The sequence below is a fragment of the Thamnophis elegans genome, chromosome 4 (assembly GCF_009769535.1).
Source record: "Thamnophis elegans isolate rThaEle1 chromosome 4, rThaEle1.pri, whole genome shotgun sequence".
In the NCBI taxonomy this organism is placed as follows: domain Eukaryota; kingdom Metazoa; phylum Chordata; class Lepidosauria; order Squamata; family Colubridae; genus Thamnophis; species Thamnophis elegans.
Window position 1 is genome coordinate 139,466,509 of NC_045544.1, and position 22,390 is coordinate 139,488,898.

At 44.5% G+C, this 22,390-nt stretch overlaps 3 protein-coding genes across 3 annotated transcripts in view; 1 reads left to right on the forward strand and 2 right to left on the reverse strand.

Annotated features, from left to right (window-relative positions):
* The window catches only part of LOC116507807 (P2X purinoceptor 5-like), a 9,661-nt gene extending 8,956 nt beyond the window's left edge, over positions 1–705 (reverse strand). Inside the window, exon 1 of the mRNA XM_032216139.1 lies at positions 667–705. Within this exon, the coding sequence (XP_032072030.1) occupies positions 667–705 (39 nt within the window). The remainder of the gene's footprint in view (positions 1–666) is intronic.
* A 297-nt stretch (positions 706–1,002) lies between these two features.
* Positions 1,003–5,070, forward strand: LOC116508037 (ER membrane protein complex subunit 6-like). Its single transcript, XM_032216490.1, has 2 exons — positions 1,003–1,215; positions 4,235–5,070. The coding sequence occupies exons 1-2, from the start codon at positions 1,018–1,020 to the stop codon at positions 4,613–4,615; spliced, it is 579 nt and encodes a 192-aa protein (XP_032072381.1). The 5' UTR covers positions 1,003–1,017; the 3' UTR covers positions 4,616–5,070.
* A 10,462-nt stretch (positions 5,071–15,532) lies between these two features.
* P2RX5 (purinergic receptor P2X 5) overlaps positions 15,533–22,390 on the reverse strand; it is a 38,917-nt gene continuing 32,059 nt past the window's right edge. Inside the window, exons 10-12 of the mRNA XM_032216140.1 lie at positions 20,840–20,905; positions 19,276–19,358; positions 15,533–15,976 (exon numbers count right to left, since the gene is read on the reverse strand). Coding sequence (XP_032072031.1) covers positions 15,877–15,976; positions 19,276–19,358; positions 20,840–20,905 — 249 coding nt within the window. The 3' untranslated portion in view covers positions 15,533–15,876. The remainder of the gene's footprint in view (positions 15,977–19,275; positions 19,359–20,839; positions 20,906–22,390) is intronic.

Sequence of the window (22,390 nt, forward strand, 5' to 3'; positions counted from 1 at the left end):
AGAAAGAAAGAAAAGAAAAGAAAAAAAAAAAAAAAAAAAGAAAGAAAGAAAGAGAAATAGGAATTGAGGAGAGAAGGGACTTTTCAGCCCTTTCCAGAATAGAAAGAAAGAAAGAAGAAGACTCAGAAAAAGGAATAGAAAGGAAAAGAGAGAGAGCTGACAAACTGGGGGATGGGATAGAGAAGAGGGAAATGGGAGATGTTCTCTAGCCCTTTCCAGAATAGAAAGAAAGAAAGAAAGAAAGAAAGAAAGAAAGAAAAAGAAAGAAAGAAAGAAAGAAAGAGAAAGGGAGGGAGAGAAGGGACTTTCTCAGCCCTTTCCAGACTTCCAACTGGACTTCCAACCCCACCAAAGGCGGGGGAGACCGGAGGCCACCGGAGAACAAAACCTGCCGCGCCGCCTTAAAACTTGCCCAGCGTCGACCACGCCCGCGCGCCAGGAAAGCGCCCTGACACGTGTCTGCGGGGTCGTGGGAACGGACTACCCGGGAAGGAGGGGGGGATTGGGACATAGAGATTCCCCCCCCTCCTCTCCTCCCCACCCGTCCCAAACCTTTGGGGACTCCCGTGCCCATCATCCCCTGCCCGTGGGGGGGGGGGCCCGCGGAGGATGGGCTTTGTAGTCCGAGGGGGGGGGCGTTTCGGGCGGCGAGGAAGGAGGGCTTACCACCACGGCCGTGACGGGCTGGCCCGGGATGTAGGACATGGCTCCGGATGAAAGGAGGCTCCCGGGGAGTCGCTAAAGCCGCTTCGGTCGCTTCGCCTCCGGCGGAACAAAAGCGAAGGGAGCGGGCGCCGAGGCTCCGCCCCTCTAATCGCGGCCACGCCCACCGCCCTGTCAGGCCACGCCCCCTTCTCCTGATTCCTCCTCGTCTTCCTCGGAGAAGGGGAGGGGTTGACGAAGGGGGCGGGGCCTTCCTTTCGGGATGTCGTCCACGTTTCGCCAGGGGAGGAAATCCGGCCGTGCGGAGGAGGAGGAGGAGGAGGAGGAGGAGGCTCTCTAGGCCTCTTCATCTCTATGGCGTCCGCCGGGCTCTATGGAAGACGCGCGGGGAAAGAGGAGGAGGAGGAGGAAAGGCCACGTGACGTCACAGCGTGGGACGCCGGCGCTCCCAGAAGCCTCTTCGTTCCAAGATGGCGGCGGCGGCGGCCTTTTCGCGGTGAGGTCGGAGGAGGTGAAAGTGGTTGGGCGAGAGCTGAGGAAATACACGGCGAGGTAAGAGGGATTTGGGGGTTTAAGGAGGTAGGGAAAAAAAGAGACGTAGAAACTTGCCTGGTTTTTAAAACCTCCATGAAGAAGGTCGGTTTTGAGGTCGTTCCTGAGAACTTTCTCACCCGTGTGACGTCACTACGGGGCCCTTAGAGGGGGTCTGGCTTGGGCCTGTGCCTTTAAATAAGACATTTAATTGCATTTTCTGCTACTGGACGGGTGGTCCTCAACCTACGACCACAATGGAGCCCAGAATTTCTGTTGCTAAGTGAGACGGTTGTTTAAGTGAGTTTTGCTCCACTTTACGACCGTTGTCACGGTTGTTAAGTGAATCGCTGCAGTTGGTGAGTCACATGGTTGTTAAGTGACTTCCCCCGTTGGCTTTTCTTTTTGGCAGAAGGTCACAAAAGGAGATCACCGGACCCCAGGACTCTGCAACCGTCATAAGTACGAGTCAGTTGCCAAGCGGCTGAATGTAAATCACGTGACTATGGGGGTGCAGCATATGGTCATAAGTCACTTTTTTCAGTGCCCTTGTAACTTTGAACGGTCACTAAGTGAACTGTAAGTCGTGGACTACCCGTATAAGGAAAACCTCAGAGTTTGCATTGAGTTGGCATGAAGCAATCCTGTTGAACTTCTGCCTGCTAGCAGCACTGTTGTGATCTGTCAGATAAATACATGAATAAATTTGTCAGCATCCCCTAGCAGTTTATGTGTTGTATGACCACAGAAAACTAGAGAAAGTGTCTGGACCATAAGGAAAGATTGTTGTTGTTAGTTGCGAAGTCGTGTCCGACCCATCGCAACCCCATGGACAATGTTCCTCCAGGCCTTCCTGTCCTCTCCCATCCTCTGGAGTCCATTGAAGCTCACGCCTGCTGCTTCCATGACTCCATCCAGCCACCTCCTTCTCTGCCATCCCCTTCTTCTTTTGCCTTCCATCGTTCCCAGCATGAGGCTCTTCTCCAGGGAGTCCTCCTTCCTTCTCCTTAGGTGGCCAAAGCCTTTGAGTTCCCTCTTCAGGATCTGGCCTTCTCAAGAGCAGTCAGGGTAGATCTCCTCTAGGACTGACCCGTCGGATTGTCTTGCAGTCCAAGGGTCTCAATGCAGGAGTCCTTCTCCAGCACCAGAGTTCAAAGGCCTCAAAAAAATGAAAGATTAGGCTCTTATAAGCAAACCACAATGGTTGAAAGTCTAGGGTTGCCTGTATTGATTGATCTCTTCATTTTATTTGTTACTGAAAGTAATGGCCACTTAGAAGCGAAGTCAAAAAACGAAGGTGACCACCTCAAAAAATTACAGCGAAACAGAAGTTCACCTATCCACTGGATTTTAAGCCCCATTACAGGTAGTCCTCAACCAAAATTTTAGCCGAAAATTTCTATTGCTAAACAAGACAGTTGAGTAAAATTTTTAACCTTTCTTTGGTTTCTTGCTTGGCCAAGAAAGGCCAAGGTTGGACTAGAAGACCTCTAAAGTCGTCCCTTCCAACTCTGTTATTCTATACTATTCTTGCTACCGCTGTTAAGTAAATCAGTGCAGTTAAGTTAGTAACATAGTTGTTTCACTTAACAACTGGCTTCATCTGGCTTTGTTTGTCACAAGGTCCCAAAACGGGATCGCAAGACTCCAGGATACTCTCATAAATATATGCTAATTGCCAAGCATCTGAATTTTGATCACAGGATCCACAGGGATGCTGCAACAATTGTAAGTGTGAAAAGCCATAAGTCATAAGCCACTTTTTTCAATGGTGTTGCAACCTTGAACTAAATGAATGGCTGTAAGCCAAGGACTACCTATTTATTGCACCACATGTGTGACTTAAAGGAATTGATTGCATCACCTGTTCTCTACTGTAGTAGTTCGTACCGAAGCCTCTCCTAAATTAAAACAAACAGGAACCATAATAGTAGGACACTGATTGAACCAATCCTTTCAAATTGCAGCGGTAGCTGCATCTTTAAATATGTTTCGTTTTTCATCCAAGACGCTTCTTCAGCTCTGACTGGATGGTGGGGAATGGAAGGATTGATGCTCCTTGCAGACAGCTGGTCATTTGCCATTTTTTTAGAGGTAGGAATGGATTTCCAGAGAAAAAAAATTGCAGACTACAGGAACCTCTTGCACCACTCAGGTGACCCTGAGGACACAGAGAAACCTCCAAGTGGCCTCAACGACCCTCTAAAAGGATGCAAATGACCAGCTGTCTGCAAGGAGTAGAATCCTTAAATCAAGGTTTAAATCTTTTTATTAAATATTTGGCTATTGGTTGTATTCTTTGGATGGTTTTCATCGTTTTAACTGTTTTGTAGTTTTAGAATCGTAAGCCTCCCAGAGTCACTTGGCTGAGATGGGTGGGGATAAAAATTGAATAAATAATATAATTTGTCCTTCGCTGAGCTTGAAGCAGCTCCAGTGTTTCTTGCTTCTCCCCCCTGTTTTATTTATAATTGTGTCTTCTACTTTCAAACGTAGTCATTTTTTAACTTCAAAAACAAATGCACATGCTATTTTTACGGGTAAGTTCTTGCTTTAAGTGGCTTGCTAATCATCGCAGGGCTGTGTTTAATATTAATTTGAGAGCTACTTTGGTCCAGTGCTTAAAAACACCAAGCTAAAAAAGTGGGAGATGATGAATTCTAGTCTCACCTTAGGCATGAAAGCCGGCTGGATGACTTGGGGCTGATCACCAGGAGATGGTGAGTTCTAGTCTTGCCTTAGGCATGAAAGCCAGCTGGGTGGCTACATTCAGCGTATAAGACGCACCGAAATTTTCACCCTCTTTTAAGGGAAGGAAAGGTGCGTCTTATACTCTGAAAAATACGATATCTCACAGGGTGGTGGTTGTGGAGAAAATAGGAAAACGATGTGTGGGATACGTTTTCCACCTTGAGCTCTTTAATAAAGATTAGTCAATAAAATCTGTTTCTCATTTGTCACCTGGCTCTGTGGAAGGACAGTCTTTGAGCTTCCAAGAAACAGATCTGCATATATCAATGGTTTCCATTTTTCCTCGCAGAAAGCACCATCCGGTAGGAGAGCTGCCCCACCACTCCCTGCTGAAGCCATGGCCGCCGTGGTGGCCAAGCGCGAAGGCCCCCAATTCATCAGCGAAGCCGCCGTCCGGGGAAACGCAGCCATCCTGGATTATTGCAGGACGTCCGTCTCCGCGCTCTCGGGAGCCACCGCCGGCATCCTTGGCCTCAACGGCCTCTACGGCTTCATCTTCTACTTCCTGGCCTCCGTCTTACTCTCAGTGCTTCTGGTGCTAAAAGCCGGACGGCGATGGAACAAATATTTTAAATCCCGAAGGCCTCTCTTCACCGGGGGACTGATCGGGGGTTTATTCACATATATTCTCTTCTGGACTTTCCTCTATGGCATGGTGCATGTTTACTAGGAGGAGGAGGAAGAAGAAGAAGACGACGGTATATAGCCAGGACGGTTGTGAGGGGAGACAGCTCGCTACTTCCTTTCGGATGCCCTAGAAGTGGGTATCCTGGCCCATTACTTGCACTCTTCATGCGCTCCCTAAAATACATCAGAAAGCCTCTAGAACCCTGCTAACGAAACAGAATGTGAAACACCCCCCTCCCTCTTTCCTTGGCCTTTAAAAATGACGTGTAAATAACCCATCCTCCACTCCAGAGGACGTCCCGTTCTTCTCGGTTTATCCCTCTGCCCGCAAGGCTGCTAGAATTCTGTCCTAACCCTCTTTAGCCCCACCTTCCCTTCCGAGACTTTTCCTCGCTGTGTGTAACCAGATCTACTATTTTGGAGAGAGAGAGAGAGAGAGAAATCTATATCGATATTCCATGCTTGATCGGTTTTTGTATGCACCTTGATTGAAAGACTTCAGAAGAAAAACACGGTTTTCACAGCCTTAACTACAGGCAGGTTGTAAAGGGGGAGGTGGGTGGGTTGACGGACGTTTGGCCTGAAGCTGCTTTCACTTCCAAGTAAACATTTGCAACAAGTTCAGTAGGAGTTTTATTTTGAAATAGGGGTGAGATTTATAGCCGCCCCCATGGTCACAACCCAGCCAGCGTGGCCAAAGATGGGGGATGCTGGATGTTATGTGTCACCTCAAATTCAGTAGAGACCCAGTTTTCTCATACCTACTCAAGGTACTACAGGGGTCTCCAAACTTGTAGACGTGTGGACTTCAACTGGAGGCTAAAACATATGAAGAACGGTTGCGGGAACTGGGTATGTCTAGTTTAATGAAAAGAAGGACTAGGGGAGAGATGATAGCAGTCTTCCAATATCTCAGGGGTTGCCCCAAAGAAGAGGGAGTCAAGCTATTCTCCAAGGCACCTGAGAGCAGGACAAGAAGCAATGGGTGGAAACTAATCAAGGAGAGAAGCAACTTAGAATTAAGGAGGAATTTCCTGACAGAGAACAATTAATCAGTGGAACAGAAGTTGTGAATACTCCCAACACTGGAGGTTTTTAAGAAGATGTTGGATAGCCATTTGTCTGAAGTGGTGTAGGGTTTCCTGCCTAGGCAGGGGGTTGGATTAGAAGACCTCCAAGGTCCCTTCCAACTCTGTTAACTCTATATACAACTCCCAGAATTCCTCAGCCAGGCAAGGCTGAAGAATTTTGGGAGTTGAAGTCCACACGTCTTCAAGTTGCCAAATTCGGAGAGCCATGAGGTAGCGGATTACAGCTTTGGTGGATTCAAGAATGAAATAATCAGATAATGTATGACTCCCCATCCTTTTAACTTTTGTGCCGCAGTAGTTCTAAAGTTACAGCTCTGAGTATCTCAATTCTTAAACGACAATCAAATTGCCTTTCCAGTCGCTGGGTCTTGATAAGTCCCAGAAAGCTATAAATATCAAACCATCATTTTGGAATGTTAAATAGGGGTTGGGAGTGGACAGTTGCTTTGCTAACTTTATTTTTGAGCTTCTCAAATGCTGTTGGGTACAAGATGCTGGGTTAAATCAAGAATGATCTCCCTGTCGAGATCCGGACCCTCACTACCCTCCCGGCCTTCCGCAAAGCTACCAAGTCCTGGCTGCTCCAGCAGGCCGGGGGGGGCTGCGAAACATCCAGCTCCACGGAAATTGTGAATGTTGCGGTTTTGTTTTTAAAGTGTTGTCTTTGTCTAGTTTTCCCCTTCCCCTTGTCTATTGTGAGCCGCCCGGAGTCCTTCGGGAGTGGGCGGCATACAAGACAAATAAATACAAATACAAGAAGACATAAGGCCGCAATGAAGCCAGAAGGATAATATCACTTCCGTGAGGTCCTTCATGCTCTCTGAGCTTGGTGGTTTTCTTGCAGGCGTTTCATTATCCAACTAGGTAACATCATCAGTGCTAGAAGGGAGCGGTGTGTGTGCAGGGAGGAGGAGTGTGAGGTGCTCTCTGAGCTTGGTAGTTTCTTGCAGACATTTCACTACCCAACTAGGTAACGTCATCAGTGGTAGCAAGTGTGGGAATTGCTCCCCATTAATATATAGTAACATGCCCTGCCAGTACTCTTGTGTGTATGTGCGTGTTTGACACCTTGGTTAGGATTTTGTTCTCTGCTTGTTTGGTGTTAATCTCTTTTTAACTGGGTGTCGGATGGCGAGAGAGAATATATTTTGGTCATTTTGTTTCCAGCTTAGCTTTTAATTAAATGGTGTGTAAATGTGATTTATCTCTACGTGTCTATTGATAGCTGATAAGTCTATTTGTCTCTTGACAAATCCAACCTCAGGGCAAGCTACTATATATAAATAGGCAGCACATCCCACCATCAGATACACTGATGAAATGTCTGCAAGAAAACCACCAAGCTTGGAGACTATCAAGAACCCAACACTCCAACTCTTCTCTTCTGTCTATAAGTTCTGTTTCTTATTGCTTTACAATCATCCTACATCTTCACTCTTAATACAAGAACTCAAACTTGGTTAAAATGTTCTTATTTGTCTAATGCAGGGGCTGGCAACCTTAAACACTCAAAGAGCCACAGAGGTTTAATTCCGAAGCCAACCAGATGTGTGTTTCCCCCCCACCATAGAGTCTCCTAGCGCAGCATCCTTTTCCCCCTCCTGATCGGAAGTCCAATTCCCCACCACCATAGAGTCTCCTCCTAGCACGGCATCCTTTTTCCTCTACCTGTCGTAACCGAAAGCCCTATCAATTGTGAAGCCGCAGCAGAGGGATGAAAGAGCCACATGCGGCTCCAGAGGCATGAAATAGGCTTATTTCTCCAGTAAACAACAGACCGAGATGTTGTATTCTTAATCTAGGTTTAACGCAGGATCCTGTCTGGCAGGGATGAGAAACAAGCCGTTAAAATGGATTTTTTTTTTTTTTTTTGCCAGTTCTGGTTCCTTCTTTAAAGAAACGTTGAAGGGACACAAAAACGGCTGCAAACTTTTCGCCCACTTCCTTTTCTTCTTTACATTCTTGAAAGGCCACGTAATCCAGCTTTCATAAACACAGAGCAAAGTAACTTTTTTTTTCCCGTGCGTACACAGTTTTGCAAAGAGACATGGGAGAGAGTATCTATGATCTTGAAAAGAATCAAAAGATCCTCCTTATCTGAACACCTCAATGCTTCCTCACTGGTACTTTGGTGAAATAAAAATTCAGGGGGAAACGCGCGTTCCCCGCAAATGCATTTTTTTTGTTTTTTGTTTAACAATCTCCCCTTTGCGTTTGTTGCTTCTGTGTCCTGACAAAGAAACTGCAAATTTTGGGCTTATATTAAGAGGTGTCCAACCTTGGCCACTTTTAAGACCGGTGGACTTCAACTCCCAGAATTCCCCAGCCAGCCATCTGGGTGTTAAAGTCCACCGGTCTTAAAAGTGGCCGAGATTTTTTATTTATTTATTTTTTATTAACTTTTTTATTTTCCATTTTCATAACATACAATCACATGTATACTATACATAGCCAGTATCCTATAGTATTAAATAGTAATTACATCAGTTCCCCTTGTCATCAACGCCCAAAAAGATAAAAACCCATTATTAGCTCTTCTGCTCTCCATACACCTCTTTCTTCTGCCTCTCTCCTACCTCCTTTCTTCCCTCCATCATCCTTTCCTAGTCTACTTCCCCTTCCTTTCTCCTTCTCTCTCTACATTCCACTCCTCCTTATCCTCCTCATCTTCCCCCCTTACCCTCTCTCCTATCCCTCTCTTCCCATCTCTCTTCTCTGTTTCCCACTCTTCCTCTCTCCTATCCCTCTCCCCATCTTTCTTCTCTCCTCTGTTTCCCACTCTTCCTCTCTCCTATCCCTCTCTTCCCATCTTCTCTCCTCTGTTTCCCACTCTTCCTCTCTCCTATCCCTCTCTTCCCATCTTTCTTCTCCCTTCTGTTTCCCACTTTTCCTCTCATTGGTGTATTTCCGCTTCCATATCAATATACTTAACATATCCTAGTTTTAAAGAAAAAATAAGAGAAGACCAGTATACATGTGGGATCAAATTACATTAAAATCTAATACCTCTCGTCAAACCTAATATATATCCCTCCCTCCCCCAACCCCCCCAGCCTTCCCTCCCCCAACTTCCCAGAACCCATACACGGTATAAATCTTTAACAAAAACAGTCTAAAATATATTGGAAAAAAGAATACAAAATTGATAACATCTTTACATTGAACTTAGCCCCTCCTTGCTAAGCTAACTTTAAACAATTTATATCATTCCTGATCTTAATCATAAGCTATCTGGAACTTCTTAGCCCCGTATTTATTTTGTATATAATCAACCCATTTTTTCCAGTCTCATTTATATCTCTCGTTTGAATGATGCTTAAGATATGCAGATAGCAATAGATAGCAATAGCAGTTAGACTTATATACCGCTTCATAGGGCTTTCAGCCCTCTCTAAGCGGTTTACAGAGTCAGCATATTGCCCCCAACAATCCGGGTCCTCATTTTACCCACCTCGGAAGGATGGAAGGCTGAGTCAACCCTGAGCCGGTGAGATTTGAACAGCCGAACTGCAGAACTGCAATCAGCTGAAGTAGCCTGCAGTGCTGCATTTAACCACTGAGCCACCTCGGCTCTATATTTTAGATAGCAATAGCAATAGCAGTAGACTTATATACCGCTTCATAGGCCTTTCAGGCCTCTCTAAGCGGTTTACAGAGAATCAGCATATTGCCCCCAACAATCTGGGTCCTCATTTTACCCACCTCGGAAGGATGGAAGGCTGAGTCAACCCTGAGCCGGTGAGATTTGAACCGCTGACCTGCTGATCTAGCAGTAGCCTGCAGTGCTGCATTTAACCACTGCGCCACCTTGGCTCTTTTAGATAAAATATAGATATTTTAGCCATTGGACATCCCTCCTTTATTGCTTTGATTTGACATTGTTAACGGCAACTAGAATCTTGGAAACCAGTGGTGGGTTGCCATTTTTTTTACTACTGGTTCGGGCGCGCAGATGCGCAGAAGCGTCCGGGTGGGCGGGCAGAGTCTCCCGCCGCTGCTATGACCTGCTCACTCGATCCGGGCCGATCCAGGAGCAACCCACCTCTGTTATAAACCTGGCTTATTCCCCTGATACACAATTTATTTAAGCCACGGTGGCGCAGTGGTTGGAGTGCAGTACTGCAGGCTATTTCTGCTGACTGCCAGCTGCCTGCAATTTGGCAGTTCAAATCCCACCAGGCTCCAGGTTGACTCAGCCTTCTGTCCTTCCGAGGTGGGTCGTAAGTGAGGAAAATGGTCCCAAGTCTCTTTTTTTCACTGCCGCTGTGGCTTTGAACGATCACTAAATGAACTGTTGTAACTCAAGGACCTCTACAGTGAAACCTAAACTGACACACACACTCCCCATTTTGAAAAGACTACATTTTAGCTGTTTAGTAACCGGCCCGTATTTATGGCGGTTTTCAGTATCCTGTGCTTATATGACCAAGATTTACGACATTCTTGATACAGTACAATACAATAGCAGAGTTGGAAGGGACCTTGGAGGTCTTCTAGTCCAACCCCCTGCTTAGGCAGGAAACCCTATACCATGTCAGACAAATGGCTATCCAACATCTTCTTAAAGACTTCCAGTATTGGGGCATTCACAACTTCTGGAGGCAACTTCTGTTCCACCGATTAATTGTTCTCACTGTCAGGAAATTCCTCCTTAGTTCTAAGTTGCTTCTCTCCTTGATTAGTTTCCACCCATTGGCCTTCCTTCCTTCGCTGTTCCACTGGTTAATTGTTCTGTCAGGAAATTTCTCTAAGTTCTAAGTTGCTTCTCCTTGATTAGTTTCCACCCATTGCTTCTTGTTCTGCTGCCCTCAGGTGCTTTGGAGAATAGCTTGACTCCCTCTTCTTTGGGGCAACCCCTGAGACATTGGAAGACTGCTATCCTGTCTCCCCTGGTCCTTCTTTTCATTAAACTAGACATACCCAGTTCCTGCAACCGTTCTTCCTATGTTTTAGTCTCCAGTCCCCTAATCCTCTTTGTTGCTCATCTCTGATTGGAAAGATGGTTTAATGGGGAAGCAGAACCACTAAGCACATGGTTCTGTGTAGCTGATCACATGGAGCGGGGGTGGTATTTATACCTTCTTTTGGGCTTTGAACTTGAACTTGAGTCTCCGCAGCTTTTCTACATCGTGGCCACCAAATTCTTGCTGTTTATTTCCAGTTTTGGGCAAAAACGACCCATATATACACGATGGGTTCACTTAACGACGATGCTATCTGCTTAACACCAAAAAAATCATAAAATTAGGTGATGTCCCCCTTTACAACCATCACAACGTACAACTATTGGGCAGGCTGCTTAACGGTTGTAAGTCGAGGACTTGCACTGACAGGAGTGGCAGGTCTGTCGTTTGGGATGGAAGCACGCAGTTGCTGGATTATAGGTGGTCCTCTGCTTACAACCGGTTCTCACACTTAACAACTGTGCCAACATCTCCACAGGTGACTAAAATTCGGTCACTTGGCAACTGGTTCGTATTTATGGCGGTCACATTGTTCTGGGATGACGTGATCCTCTTTTGCAATCTTCCCAGCCTGCTTCTAACAAATGAAGTCAATGGGGGGAGCCAGATTCACTTAACGACCACATGGTTCACTTAACAACTGCAGTGATTTGCTTAACTCTCGAAAATTTTACACCGCTCCCTTAACTGCCTCGCTTAGCAACAGGGATTTCGGGCTGGACTGGCAGAAGTACAAGAAGTACACCTGTAACAGCTTACGGTTTAAAGCTAGCTTGCTAATGCAAGTTGTAAAATTAACTTCTCGTCAACCAAACTCATTTTAATATATTAAGATTTGTTTAATATAATTAAATATATTATAAACACTAGCTGTACCCGGCCATGCGTTGCTGTGGCCCAGTCTGGTTAAATAGTTTAAAAAAAAGAAAAGAGAAAGTGCAAGTTTCTAATATGTTTAATTTCACAATGCTTGTGGGTATACAATATTTTTTTGTTGTTCCATTGTCTGTGTAGATATATAGATTGTCTGGTTTGCCGACTCTAGAACACGCAACGTACAATTGTCCATGTGAGAAACAGTTTTCAATTGCTGGAAAGATTTTGGACCGGGCACATTTACTAAAAGCAAGCGAAGAAAGAAACATTTCCAGGGTGGTTCCCTCCAGGCAGGGTCATCCTGTTGCCAGCAGTGGCAAGGTTCGTGAGGATCTTGCCCACCTAGTGGGCCCTGCCACTCGCTGCACTGGCCACAGCTCCCACGGCAGAGGCAGCTCCCGCGTGGAAGTGAACCACAGTGGCCCCTGCAAGAGCCACCACAGAGGACGCTCCCCCAGGCCCCAGCCTGGCGTCCTCCAAGCTCCCCGTGTTGGGCAGCTTCTGGAACGATGGGCTGGATGGGGCCCTTCCGGACATGGGAGGGGGAACCCCAGTGTGGGAGGGAGGCTGGGGGTGTCCCCCGTGGGCATAGTGGGGTGGCGGGTGGGAGCTGCCATTGATCAGGACTCAGGGCTGCTGCGCTGGGCGAGGCTGATTGGGGGAGACGGCGCCGGGGCTGTCGGAAGTTGTTGAGCATCTCGGAGGAGCTGCGCTTGGGCTCCCCCAAGTTGGTGGCGCAGGAGAGCGAGACGTCCAGGGGCCGCCCCAGCCCCGTTGCACTTCAGGTTGACGACGACCCGTCAGAGCCGTCTTGGCAAGGCCATAGCTAGCTTGCTGTGAGGGGGGGTGGAGAGCGCATGCGACCGGCCGGGCTGAGGAGACACTCCGCCTCCACCTCCTCTGGAGCACTCCGCCACAGACAGCAAAGGCCCGGCGGGAGGGGAGGGGAGAGAGGGGAGGGGGAGGCCGAAGTGCTTCGGCTCCCCTTGGCGGAAATGGCCAAAGCTCGTCAGAGGAGGGGCAGAAAGGGGAAAGGGTGCGGCCGCAGCCCAGCCACACATATAAAGGGACCGTCGGGACGAAGCTAGAGAGAGGCCGAACTGTTCCGAATATACTATACTCACTAAATGAATGCTATGGTAAACGACACAGCTCAATTCCAACGCAATGTCACATGAAATAATTAAATCAAAATGAAAATAAATCGAAATCTATGAAAATTCAATATAACAATGCAATCGGAAACATTGAAATAGAATCATGAAATATTTAGTATAGCGGGTGTTGCTTTTATGTCCACCAGATGGCGCTGGTTTTCAAAAAATCGTGTTTTTACCTGTCACAGGTGTGACATCTATATCATATACGTATATAAAAACATTCGCATATTCGAATGCAACGTTGTGTCAAAATTTCAAAGCAATTGGTGAAGAACTTTCAGAGATTAGCGATTTTGAACAAACAACCATTGCATTTTTATTTATATAGATATGTTAAAATAATTCTCACTCTTTTAAAAATTGAAAACTAACAAGAACATATACACATCTATGTGTTCTTGTTACTCTTTAATCTTTAAATATATATATTTAAAGGTAAAGCTTCCCCTCGCACATAGGTGCTAATCGTTCCTGACTCTAAGGGGAGGTGTTCATCTCTGTTTCAAAGCCGAAGAGCCAGTGCTGTCCGAAGACGCCTCCGTGGTCATGTGGCCGGCATGACTCAACACCGAAGGCGCACGGAACGCTGTTGCCTTCCCACCAAATGTGGCTCCTATTTTTCTACTTGCATTTTTTACCTGCTTATAAACTGCTAGGTTGGCAGAAGCTGGGACAAGTAACGGGAGCTCACTCCGTTATGCGGCGCTAGGGATTCAAACTGCCAACACATACATATACTGGTATGTATATAATTTTCAAGCTGGGACAAGTAACGGGAGCTCACTCCGTTATGCGGCGCTAGGGATTCAAACTGCCAACACATACATATACTGGTATGTATATAATTTTCGTCCTTTATTATTTTTCTAAGTAACTCAGTGTGGTGAACATACTTAATGCTGCTTCCTCCCACTTTCCTCACGACAACCCTGTGACCGTATAAAGGAAAAGCAGGGAAGGAAACGAGGAAAAAAGACCTGAAAAAAATTAGGAATAGCTTCCAATTTTCTTTGCGGCAATTATAAATAACAAATGCAACATTATCTCTTACTTTATGGTTGTTGTTTTTTATATATATATAAAAAAACCTCTATGGTCTATTTCTTCTCTTCATCAAAATCACATTCATTTTTCAAAACTTCTTTTTCAGTTCAACCCATTTATTTTTTAATCATACAGAAATTCCCGGTGAAGCAGCCATTAGGAATATGGCTTGTGGTTCCGTAGATAATATTCTGATTTAACTCCTGCGACTGGCCATTTCTATGCACCGGTCATAAAATAAGACTTGGGTTTGTGTGTAAATTAGCAATAGCAATAGCAATTAGACTTATATACCGCTTCCTAGGGCTTTCAGCCCTCTCTAAGCGGTTTATAGAGTCAGCGTATCGCCCCCACAATCTGGGTCCTCATTTTACCCACCTCGGAAGGATGGAAGGCTGAGTCAACCCTGAGCCGGTGAGATTTGAACCGCTGAACTAGCAGTCAGCTGAAGTGGCCTGCAGTACTGCACTCTACCCACTGCACCACCTCGGCTCTATAATTCTCTAAATTCATACCATAGGCAGAAAAAAAATAAAATCCAGTCTCTTCCCCCCCCCCCCCCTTGAAGTGGAGGTAGAGGACATGCCAATGGCCAACCCGTTTTCACGTTGAAGTTATGTCTCATGAGTTGGTTGGATGCTGAGGAAATGTTTATGCATGTTGCAGGAATTTATTTAGCATTCCGGCATAATCCCACAGGCTGGAGAATTGTTTACGCATGTTGCAAGAATTTATTTCGAATTCCTGAATAATCCCACAGGCTCAGCAATTTGCAGGAAGAGATTCAAAACGGAGAGCAGAATGGGAAGCGGATGATTAAAAGTCTTAATTATCGTATATTTTCAAACGCCAATGCTCAGGATATGATTATTCTCAGAGCTGCTTTGAAGTGCGAGACGGGCGGCAAATAAATTTGGTAATTACAGGTAGTCCTCGATTTACGACCACAATTTAGCCCCGAGATTTCTGCTGTTAGGCGAGACATTTTTAAGTGAGTTTTGCCCCCATTTGTTAAGTGAATCACTGTGGTTGATAAGTTAGTAACAAAGTTGTTAAGTGAATCAGACTCCCCCATTGACTTTGCTGGTCAGGTCGTTGCAAAGGGGGATCACATGACTTTGGGACACAGGAAGGGTCATCAGTATGAGTCAAGTTTTGATTTTGGTCACACGGGGCTGCTACAAAGCTCGCTACGTGTGAAAAATGGTCCTAAGTCGGGTTTTTTCAGCGCCGTCGTAACTCTGAATGGTCACTCAATGAGCTGCTGTAAGTCGAGGACTGCCTGTAATAATGACCGTGGCAAAAGAAAGCAAAGGTAGTATCTACAGTAATAGATGCCTTGGGGAAAATCCCAAAACATCCGGAGCACCGCTTGAAGGCCGTTGGCATTGACAAATTCGCCATCAGTCAATTGCAAAAGGCGGATTTACTCAAAATAGCCGACATCCTGCGACGAGAACTTTTAACACCATCAAATATCCACATCTGCCTTTTCTGGGGTCTTGGGAAGGACTTGATTGGGTTTTTTTTGGGGGGGGTGTCATTAAATGACTTCTTAATCTCTTGCGGGGTGGAGTCGGGGCAACTGTGTTTACTGGCCAGATGCCCTTCCTGTAGCCAATGCGGAGTTTTATTCGGCAGATATATCCACATTGTGCCCTGAGAGAGAAATATCAGCCGCTACACCTAGGATCGAACCTGCAGCCTCCTGATTGTAAGGCGAGAGCTCCACCTCTGGGTCACCGCGCAATTCTTGGGAAGGACTCGTTGGGTGGACAAAAATGCCGAATCCATTCCGAACATCTGGCCGACTGCGCGATGAACAATGATAGTAGTTCAGCGTGGACAACTGTCCTCTCTTCAATTGGCTTTTGACGTACATTTGATAGGCTACGGATGGCGGTGTCAGGTTATCCAGAAGCCACATAAAAGAGGATTTATATCCGCCACGCAGCTGCGGTCCTTAACGCAGGATTTCCTGGCGTTTGGTTTTGATTTCAAAAAGTTAAAAATCCTGCCATGTGTAGATATCCTTGGCTCAGGATGCCAAAAACGAAGGCCGTTAAGAGCTTAAGCGAATCCCTTCCTGCAGCTTCCTGGGGTCCGTGGTTTCTCTTAACAACGGATGACGTCGTTCCAGAGTCAAAACAGCTTTTAGGTCTCAACCATCTAAAGCTGATCCAACTGGGATGAAGAATCTTCACTCTGGTTCTCAGCCTCCTGATTCCCGTCAATGGTGCTTGCCGGTAAAGTTTTCTTGGGATTCGACCTACACGTAGAAAAGGAAAGTCGGGAAAATTAGCAAAGGCGGAATCTTTGTAAGCCTGGTTATTTTTCTGGCAGACGTCTCATTACCCAACTAGGTAACATCATCAGGGCTGTTGAGTGGGAAGTTTGCTGCCTGTGTACAGTGTGTGTGTCTGTCTGTCTGTCTGTCTGTCTGTCTGTCTATCTATCTATCTATCTATGTCTGTCTGTCTGTCTGTCTGTCTATCTATCTATCTATCTATCTATCTATCTATCTATCTATCTATCTATATATATATATATATATATATATATATATATATATATGTTATATTTATGCTGATAAATAAATAAAGGGAGACTAGTATAGATCTATTTCAAGCTATTTAGCTCTCATCAGCTAGCCATACCCAAGTTTGGGAATCGAACCTGTGCTCTGTTGCCTCCCAGGCAGGGAGTTAACCATTTGAGCTACAGAGAACGACTCCTTATCAGCCAGCCAGGGTGGGAGGTATATACTTAAAGTCACAACCCCTGGTATGCCCAAGTATGGGAAGAAGGTCACACTTCCACTCTCTGTCATTAGGCTCGTCACAAGAGTCCATCCAGACAGAAACCCAATATTTTTTACTGTTGCCTTTTTTGTTACATTTGTTATATTTATGCTGAGGGTGGGATATCATACATACATACATACATACATACATATATATATATGTGGTATTTGTGCTAATAAATAAATAAAGGGAGACTAGTATAGATCTATTTCAAGCTATTTAGCTCTCATCAGGTAGCCATACCCTTACTGGGATTCCTGGGCTATATTACATCTTAGGCAGACGTCTTAGCCATTAAGCCACAGGCTCTCCTCCTTATCATCTGAAGCCAGGGAAGAAGGTATATATTTAGTGTCACAACCCCTGGTATGCCCCAATTATGGGAGGAAGCTAACTGCTTCCATTATCTGTCAATCGGCTCGTCACAAGAGTCGTGATGGACTCTTGTGATGAGCCGATTGACAGATAATGGAAGCAGTTAGCTTCCTCCCATAATTGGGGCATACCAGCGGTTGTGACACTAAATAAATAAATATATATACACACACACACACACACATATATATATATATACATATATATATATATATACATATATATATATATATATACATATATATATATATATATATATATATATATATATATATATATTGTTGTATCACACACACACACACATATATATACACACACATATACACATATACACATACATATATATATACACATACATACATACATATATATACACATACATATATATACATACATACATACATACATACATGCAGGTTTTGGTGTATGGTGTATTCGGGTCTTTTCCCATGTAAGATTGAGAGTATCTTGGCAATGTTTCGACAAGGTCCCACTCGTCATCTTCAGGTGGTGTCTTCGGCTTCGTGCCTGAACGAGCAAAGCGTGATCGGAGCTGCCATCCCTCTATAAATACTGGTGTGTGTGTGTGGAGTGTTGGCTCTGTTGCTGGAAGCAGATTGGTTGGCTGTGTTGTAACATAATCAAGATGTTACAACACAGCCAATCTGCTTGCAGCAACAGCGCTAGCACTCCACACACCACCACTAGTATTTATAGAGGGATGGCAGCTCCGATCACGCTTTGCTCGTACAGGCACGAAGCCGAAGACACCACCTGAAGATGGCGAGTGGGACCTCGTCGAAACGTCGCCAAGATACTCTCAATCTTACATGGGAAAAGACCCGAATACACCAAAGCCTGCATACCTGTACCCGTGAAAATCTATGAATATATATATGTATGTATGAGTGTATTTCAGCTAATCCTTGACTTACGACCATGACTTGCGACCACCCAGGATTGATGTTGCACAGTGAGAAATTGGTTAAGTGAGTTTTGCCCCATTTTACGACCTTTCCGGCCACACTTGTGAAGTGAATCACTGCAGTTGTGAAGCTGGGAACGTGGTTGTTAAGCGAATCTGGATTCCCCATTGAGCTTGCTTGTCAGAAGGTGGCAAAAGGGGATCACCTGACCCCGGGGCGCTGCGACCGTCATAAGTATGAATCAGTTGGCAATCATCTGAATGTAAATCATGTGACGGTCAGGATGCTGCAATGGTCGTAAGTGTGAAAAATGGTCATGTCACTTTTTTTCAGGGCTGTTGTAACTTTGAATTGTCACTAAACGAACTGTTGTAAGTCGAGGACTATCTGTAGTAGGGTATCCTGGGGTGGAGTTTGTCAATATATTAATAGACTATCAGTCATCCTAAAGAGACAATAAAAAGCTAAGAAGGAAGCAAAAAGACTAGAAAATCTGTAGTAGCTTACGCAGCCAGTGGTCTTCTCCGTGGTACTTCTTTGATTGTTGTTCTCTGCTTCATGATTTGTCTGGGGTTAATCCCCGCTTATCTGGGTTGCTAGAAAGGATCTGTTCCAGACTTTTGTTTGTTTCCTTCATGGCCTTTGATTGTCTCTTTTGAAATGGTGTGCAAATGTGGTTTATCTCTGTGTGTCTGTAGATGGCTGATGTGTTTGAATGCCAACCTTCCAGGGATTCCCTAAAGTTTTTTTTTGCAACTTTCCAAGGGATTTTTTTTTTTAGATTACTCAAGGCTTTTGGTGACCTAGAGCCCATCATTTTGAGAGTGACATCTCCATCTTGAGACCAATCACAAAAATGGAAGATCTGATGCAATTTTAAGACTTTCTCTCCCTTCCCTGTACCCCGTTTCAGCATTAAGAGCCGAGGTGGTGCAGTGGTTAAATGCAGCACTGCAGGCTACTTCAGCTGACTGCAGTTCAGCAGTTCGGCTGTTCAAATCTCACCGGCTCAGGGTTGACTTAGCCTTCCATCCTTCCGAGGTGGGTGAAATGAGGACCCGGATTGTTGTTGGGGCAATATGCTGACTCTGTAAACCGCTTAGAGAGGGCTGAAAGTCCTATGAAGCGGTATATAAGTCTAACTGCTGTTGCTATTGCTATTGCTATTTGGAAGGTTTACACACTTTGTTTAGTGATGTACATACCATCAGATCAACGTAGACGCTTACAAATACATAGATAGTTGTTTTTTTACACAGAAGGGACCTTGGAGGTCTTCTAGTCCAACCCCCTGCTCAATCAGACCTTAAGACAAATTGCTATCTAGCCTCTTGAAAGCCTCCAGTGACGGAGCAATGCACAGCTTCTGAAGGCAAGTCATTCCACTGATGAATTGCTCTCGCTGTCAGGAAATAAGGGAATCTCTATGAATCGAGAATGCTTTGCAGCTGTGGGTGACCTACCTCACTTCCTCGTATTTTTTCCCTCTGTAAAACTCGCTCTTTCGAAGAAGGTACAGCAGCACCAGGTCACAGAGGAACGCCCCCTGGGTGGGTAGGACGGCAGAAACAATTCCACATGAATGAACAGAGTGGAAAATCCACTCTGCTAACAGTAATTTTAAAAAAGGTTTCACATTTGCAGTTGCACGCTTATTCTAATGAGGGCTTTTTTATTGTCTTATTGTATTCGATTATTATGTGAATAGAATATAGAGAATTGAATGGAAATAGGAATAAATAGAATAAAATGAAATACAATAGAATATAGACGAAGGGAAGAGAACAGAAGAAAAGAGAATAGAATAGTAGAATATAGAAAATGAATAGAATAGAATAGAAGATAGAAGAGAATAATAGAATAGAATAGAATATAGAAGAAAAGAATTGAATAGAACAGTATATAGACGAGAAGAATAGAATAAAAGAATATAGAATATAGAATAGAATATAGAAGAATAGAATAGAATAATAGAATAAAATATAGAAAAGAATAATATAATATTAGAAAAAATAGAAGAGACTATAGAAGAGAAGAAGAGAAGAGAATAAAGAAGAGAAGAAGAGAAGAGAATATAGAAGAGAAGAATAGAATATAGAAGAATAGAATAGAACAGAATATAAAAGAGAAGAATAGGATAGGATATAGAATAGAATATAGAAAAATAGAATATTGGAATGAAGAGAATCGAATAGAGAAAAGAAGAGAATAATAGAAGAGAAGATAGAATAGGATACAACAGAATATAGAAGGGAATAATAGAATAGAATATAGAAGAGAAGAAAAGAATTGAATAGAACAGTATATAGAAGAGAAGAATAGAATTGAATAGAACAGTATATAGAAGAGAAGAAGAGAATAAAATAGAATATAGAATATAGAATAGAATATAGAAGAATAGTATAGAATAGAATAATAGAATAAAATATAGAAAAGAATAATATAGAAAAAATAGAATAGAACATAGAAGAATAGAATAGAATATAGAAGAGAAGAATAGAAGAGAAGAATAGAATAGAACAGAATATAAAAGAGAAGAATAGGATAGGATAGGATATAGAATAGAATATAGAAAAATAGAATATTGGAATGAATAGAATCGAATAGAGAAGAGAAGATACAAGAGAATAATAGAAGCTAGAATAGGATACAATAGAATATAGACTATAGAAGAGAATAATAGAATAGAATAGAAAATAGTAGAATAGAATATAGAAAATAATAGAACAGAACAGTAGAATAGAATATAGAATATATAAGAGAATAATAGAACAGAAGAATAGAATAGAACAGAACAGAATAGCAGAGTTGTAAGGGGCCTTGGAGATGATTATCCAATCTTCTTTTTAAAAAAGATTGGAGATTGGTGTTGGGGTGCCAGAGAGCGAAATATCTGCCTCTACCTAGGCTCGAACTCACAGCCTCCTGATTGTAAGGCAAGAGCTCCACCTCTAGCTCACTGCACCACTCCTAAGGATTGCCTGTAATCCAGCAATTGATTGCTTCCATCCCAAATGATCGACCTACCACTCCCATTAGCGCAAGACTGGATCCCACGTTGATTACCGTTGGGATGATGTTAAATTTCCCTGCCTGGGGGGAAAAAAACAAAAAAAGGTGAATTTTGTGCACAGATTTTAAAGTTTATGCAGGTAGTCCTTGACTCACAACCACAATGGAGCCCAAAGCATTCTGTCGCTAAGTGAGAAAGTCGTTAAGTGAGTTTTGCCCCATCTTGCAACCTTTCTTGCCACGGTTGTTAAGTGAATCACTGCAATTCTTCAGTGAACAACATGGCTTCCCCTATTGATTTTGCTCATCAGAAGGTCGCAAAAGGGGATCGCGTGACCCCGAGACACCACAAACGTCATAAATGTGAGTCAGTTCCTAAGCGTTGGAAACAGTCGTAAGTGTGAAAAACAGAAGTCACTGTTTTCAGCGCCGTTGTAACTTCGAAATATCACTAAACTGTTGTAAGTCGAGGACTTCCTGCACTGGTTAGACCATTGTTTCTCAAAATGGGCCCCTTGAAGCCGCGTGGACATCAACTCCCAGGATTCCCTAGTGAGATCTCTGGCTTGGGAATTCTGGGAGTTGAAGTCCACGCGGCTTCAAGTGGCCAAGGTTGAGAAACAAAAGCCTAGAGCCCGGGTATCAAACCCGCTGCATCACGTTGCCGTCATGTGATATATCATAATGTTTTTCCCATTCGCAGAGCTGGGGTGGGCGTGGCCCAATGCGTGATGCATCCGGGCTGCGGGCCGCCATTTTGACACCCCTGGCATTGAGCCTTGCACAATTCTCCCAACGGGACTCTATTATTTAGAATAGAGAATAATTGTTCTGACCGAGGCTTCCCGAGAGAATGAAGCAAACTCCTGGTCCCGACAAAAAACCCTTTTATGAATTGAGTGTGAATTCTGTTCCTTCACATTCAGCAAAGTCTTTCGAGGGAGGATTTACGGTCACAGACCTTATCTGGCTTGGAGAGCTGCCAGGCCGATCTCTGCAGAACTTGCCAAGGAGCCTTGGAGAGTCACGAACCAATGAAGCGAACTCCACTCCCCTTTCGCTCCTCTTTTATGTCCTCTGGGAGGGGCCATTCACCGTCCACCTGCGGCCTTACTCCCAAGTCGACCCCTGTTCTTTAGCTGTTCCCTTTGTCTGGCGACTCTGCGCATGCGCACACTGGGAACAGGCTCCAGCTGTTCCTCTGCCCCACTGCTGTCTGACTCCAAAGGCAACTGATAGCTGTCGGATGGCCCTGGCCCCCTCTCTGCCTCCGACACAGAGCCCTCATCCGAGCCTTCCCCAGATTCCAGGACTGGCCCAGTTTCCTCCCCAACCTCCTCACTCTCCAAATCTGCTCCGCTGGCCGGCCACAACAATAATAGAGTTGGAAGGGACCTTGGAGGTCTTCTAGTCCAACCCCCTGCTCAAGCAGGAAACCATCACGAGAGCCTCACCTAATGGGATCTTGACCTGACATGATCTCCCCACATAAGACCCACTGACCGTACAAAGCCCTTATAAGCACAACACCGACATTCATATCCCCCAAATTCTGCTGATGATGTT

Bases quoted from the DNA above. Each gene is read 5' to 3' on its own strand.
- LOC116508037 (XM_032216490.1), top strand. From the start codon at position 1,018: ATGGCGTCCGCCGGGCTCTATGGAAGACGCGCGGGGAAAGAGGAGGAG. The intron at 1,216-4,234 runs GTAAGAGGGATT...TTTTCCTCGCAG, and splicing joins CTGAGGAAATACACGGCGAG to AAAGCACCATCCGGTAGGAG.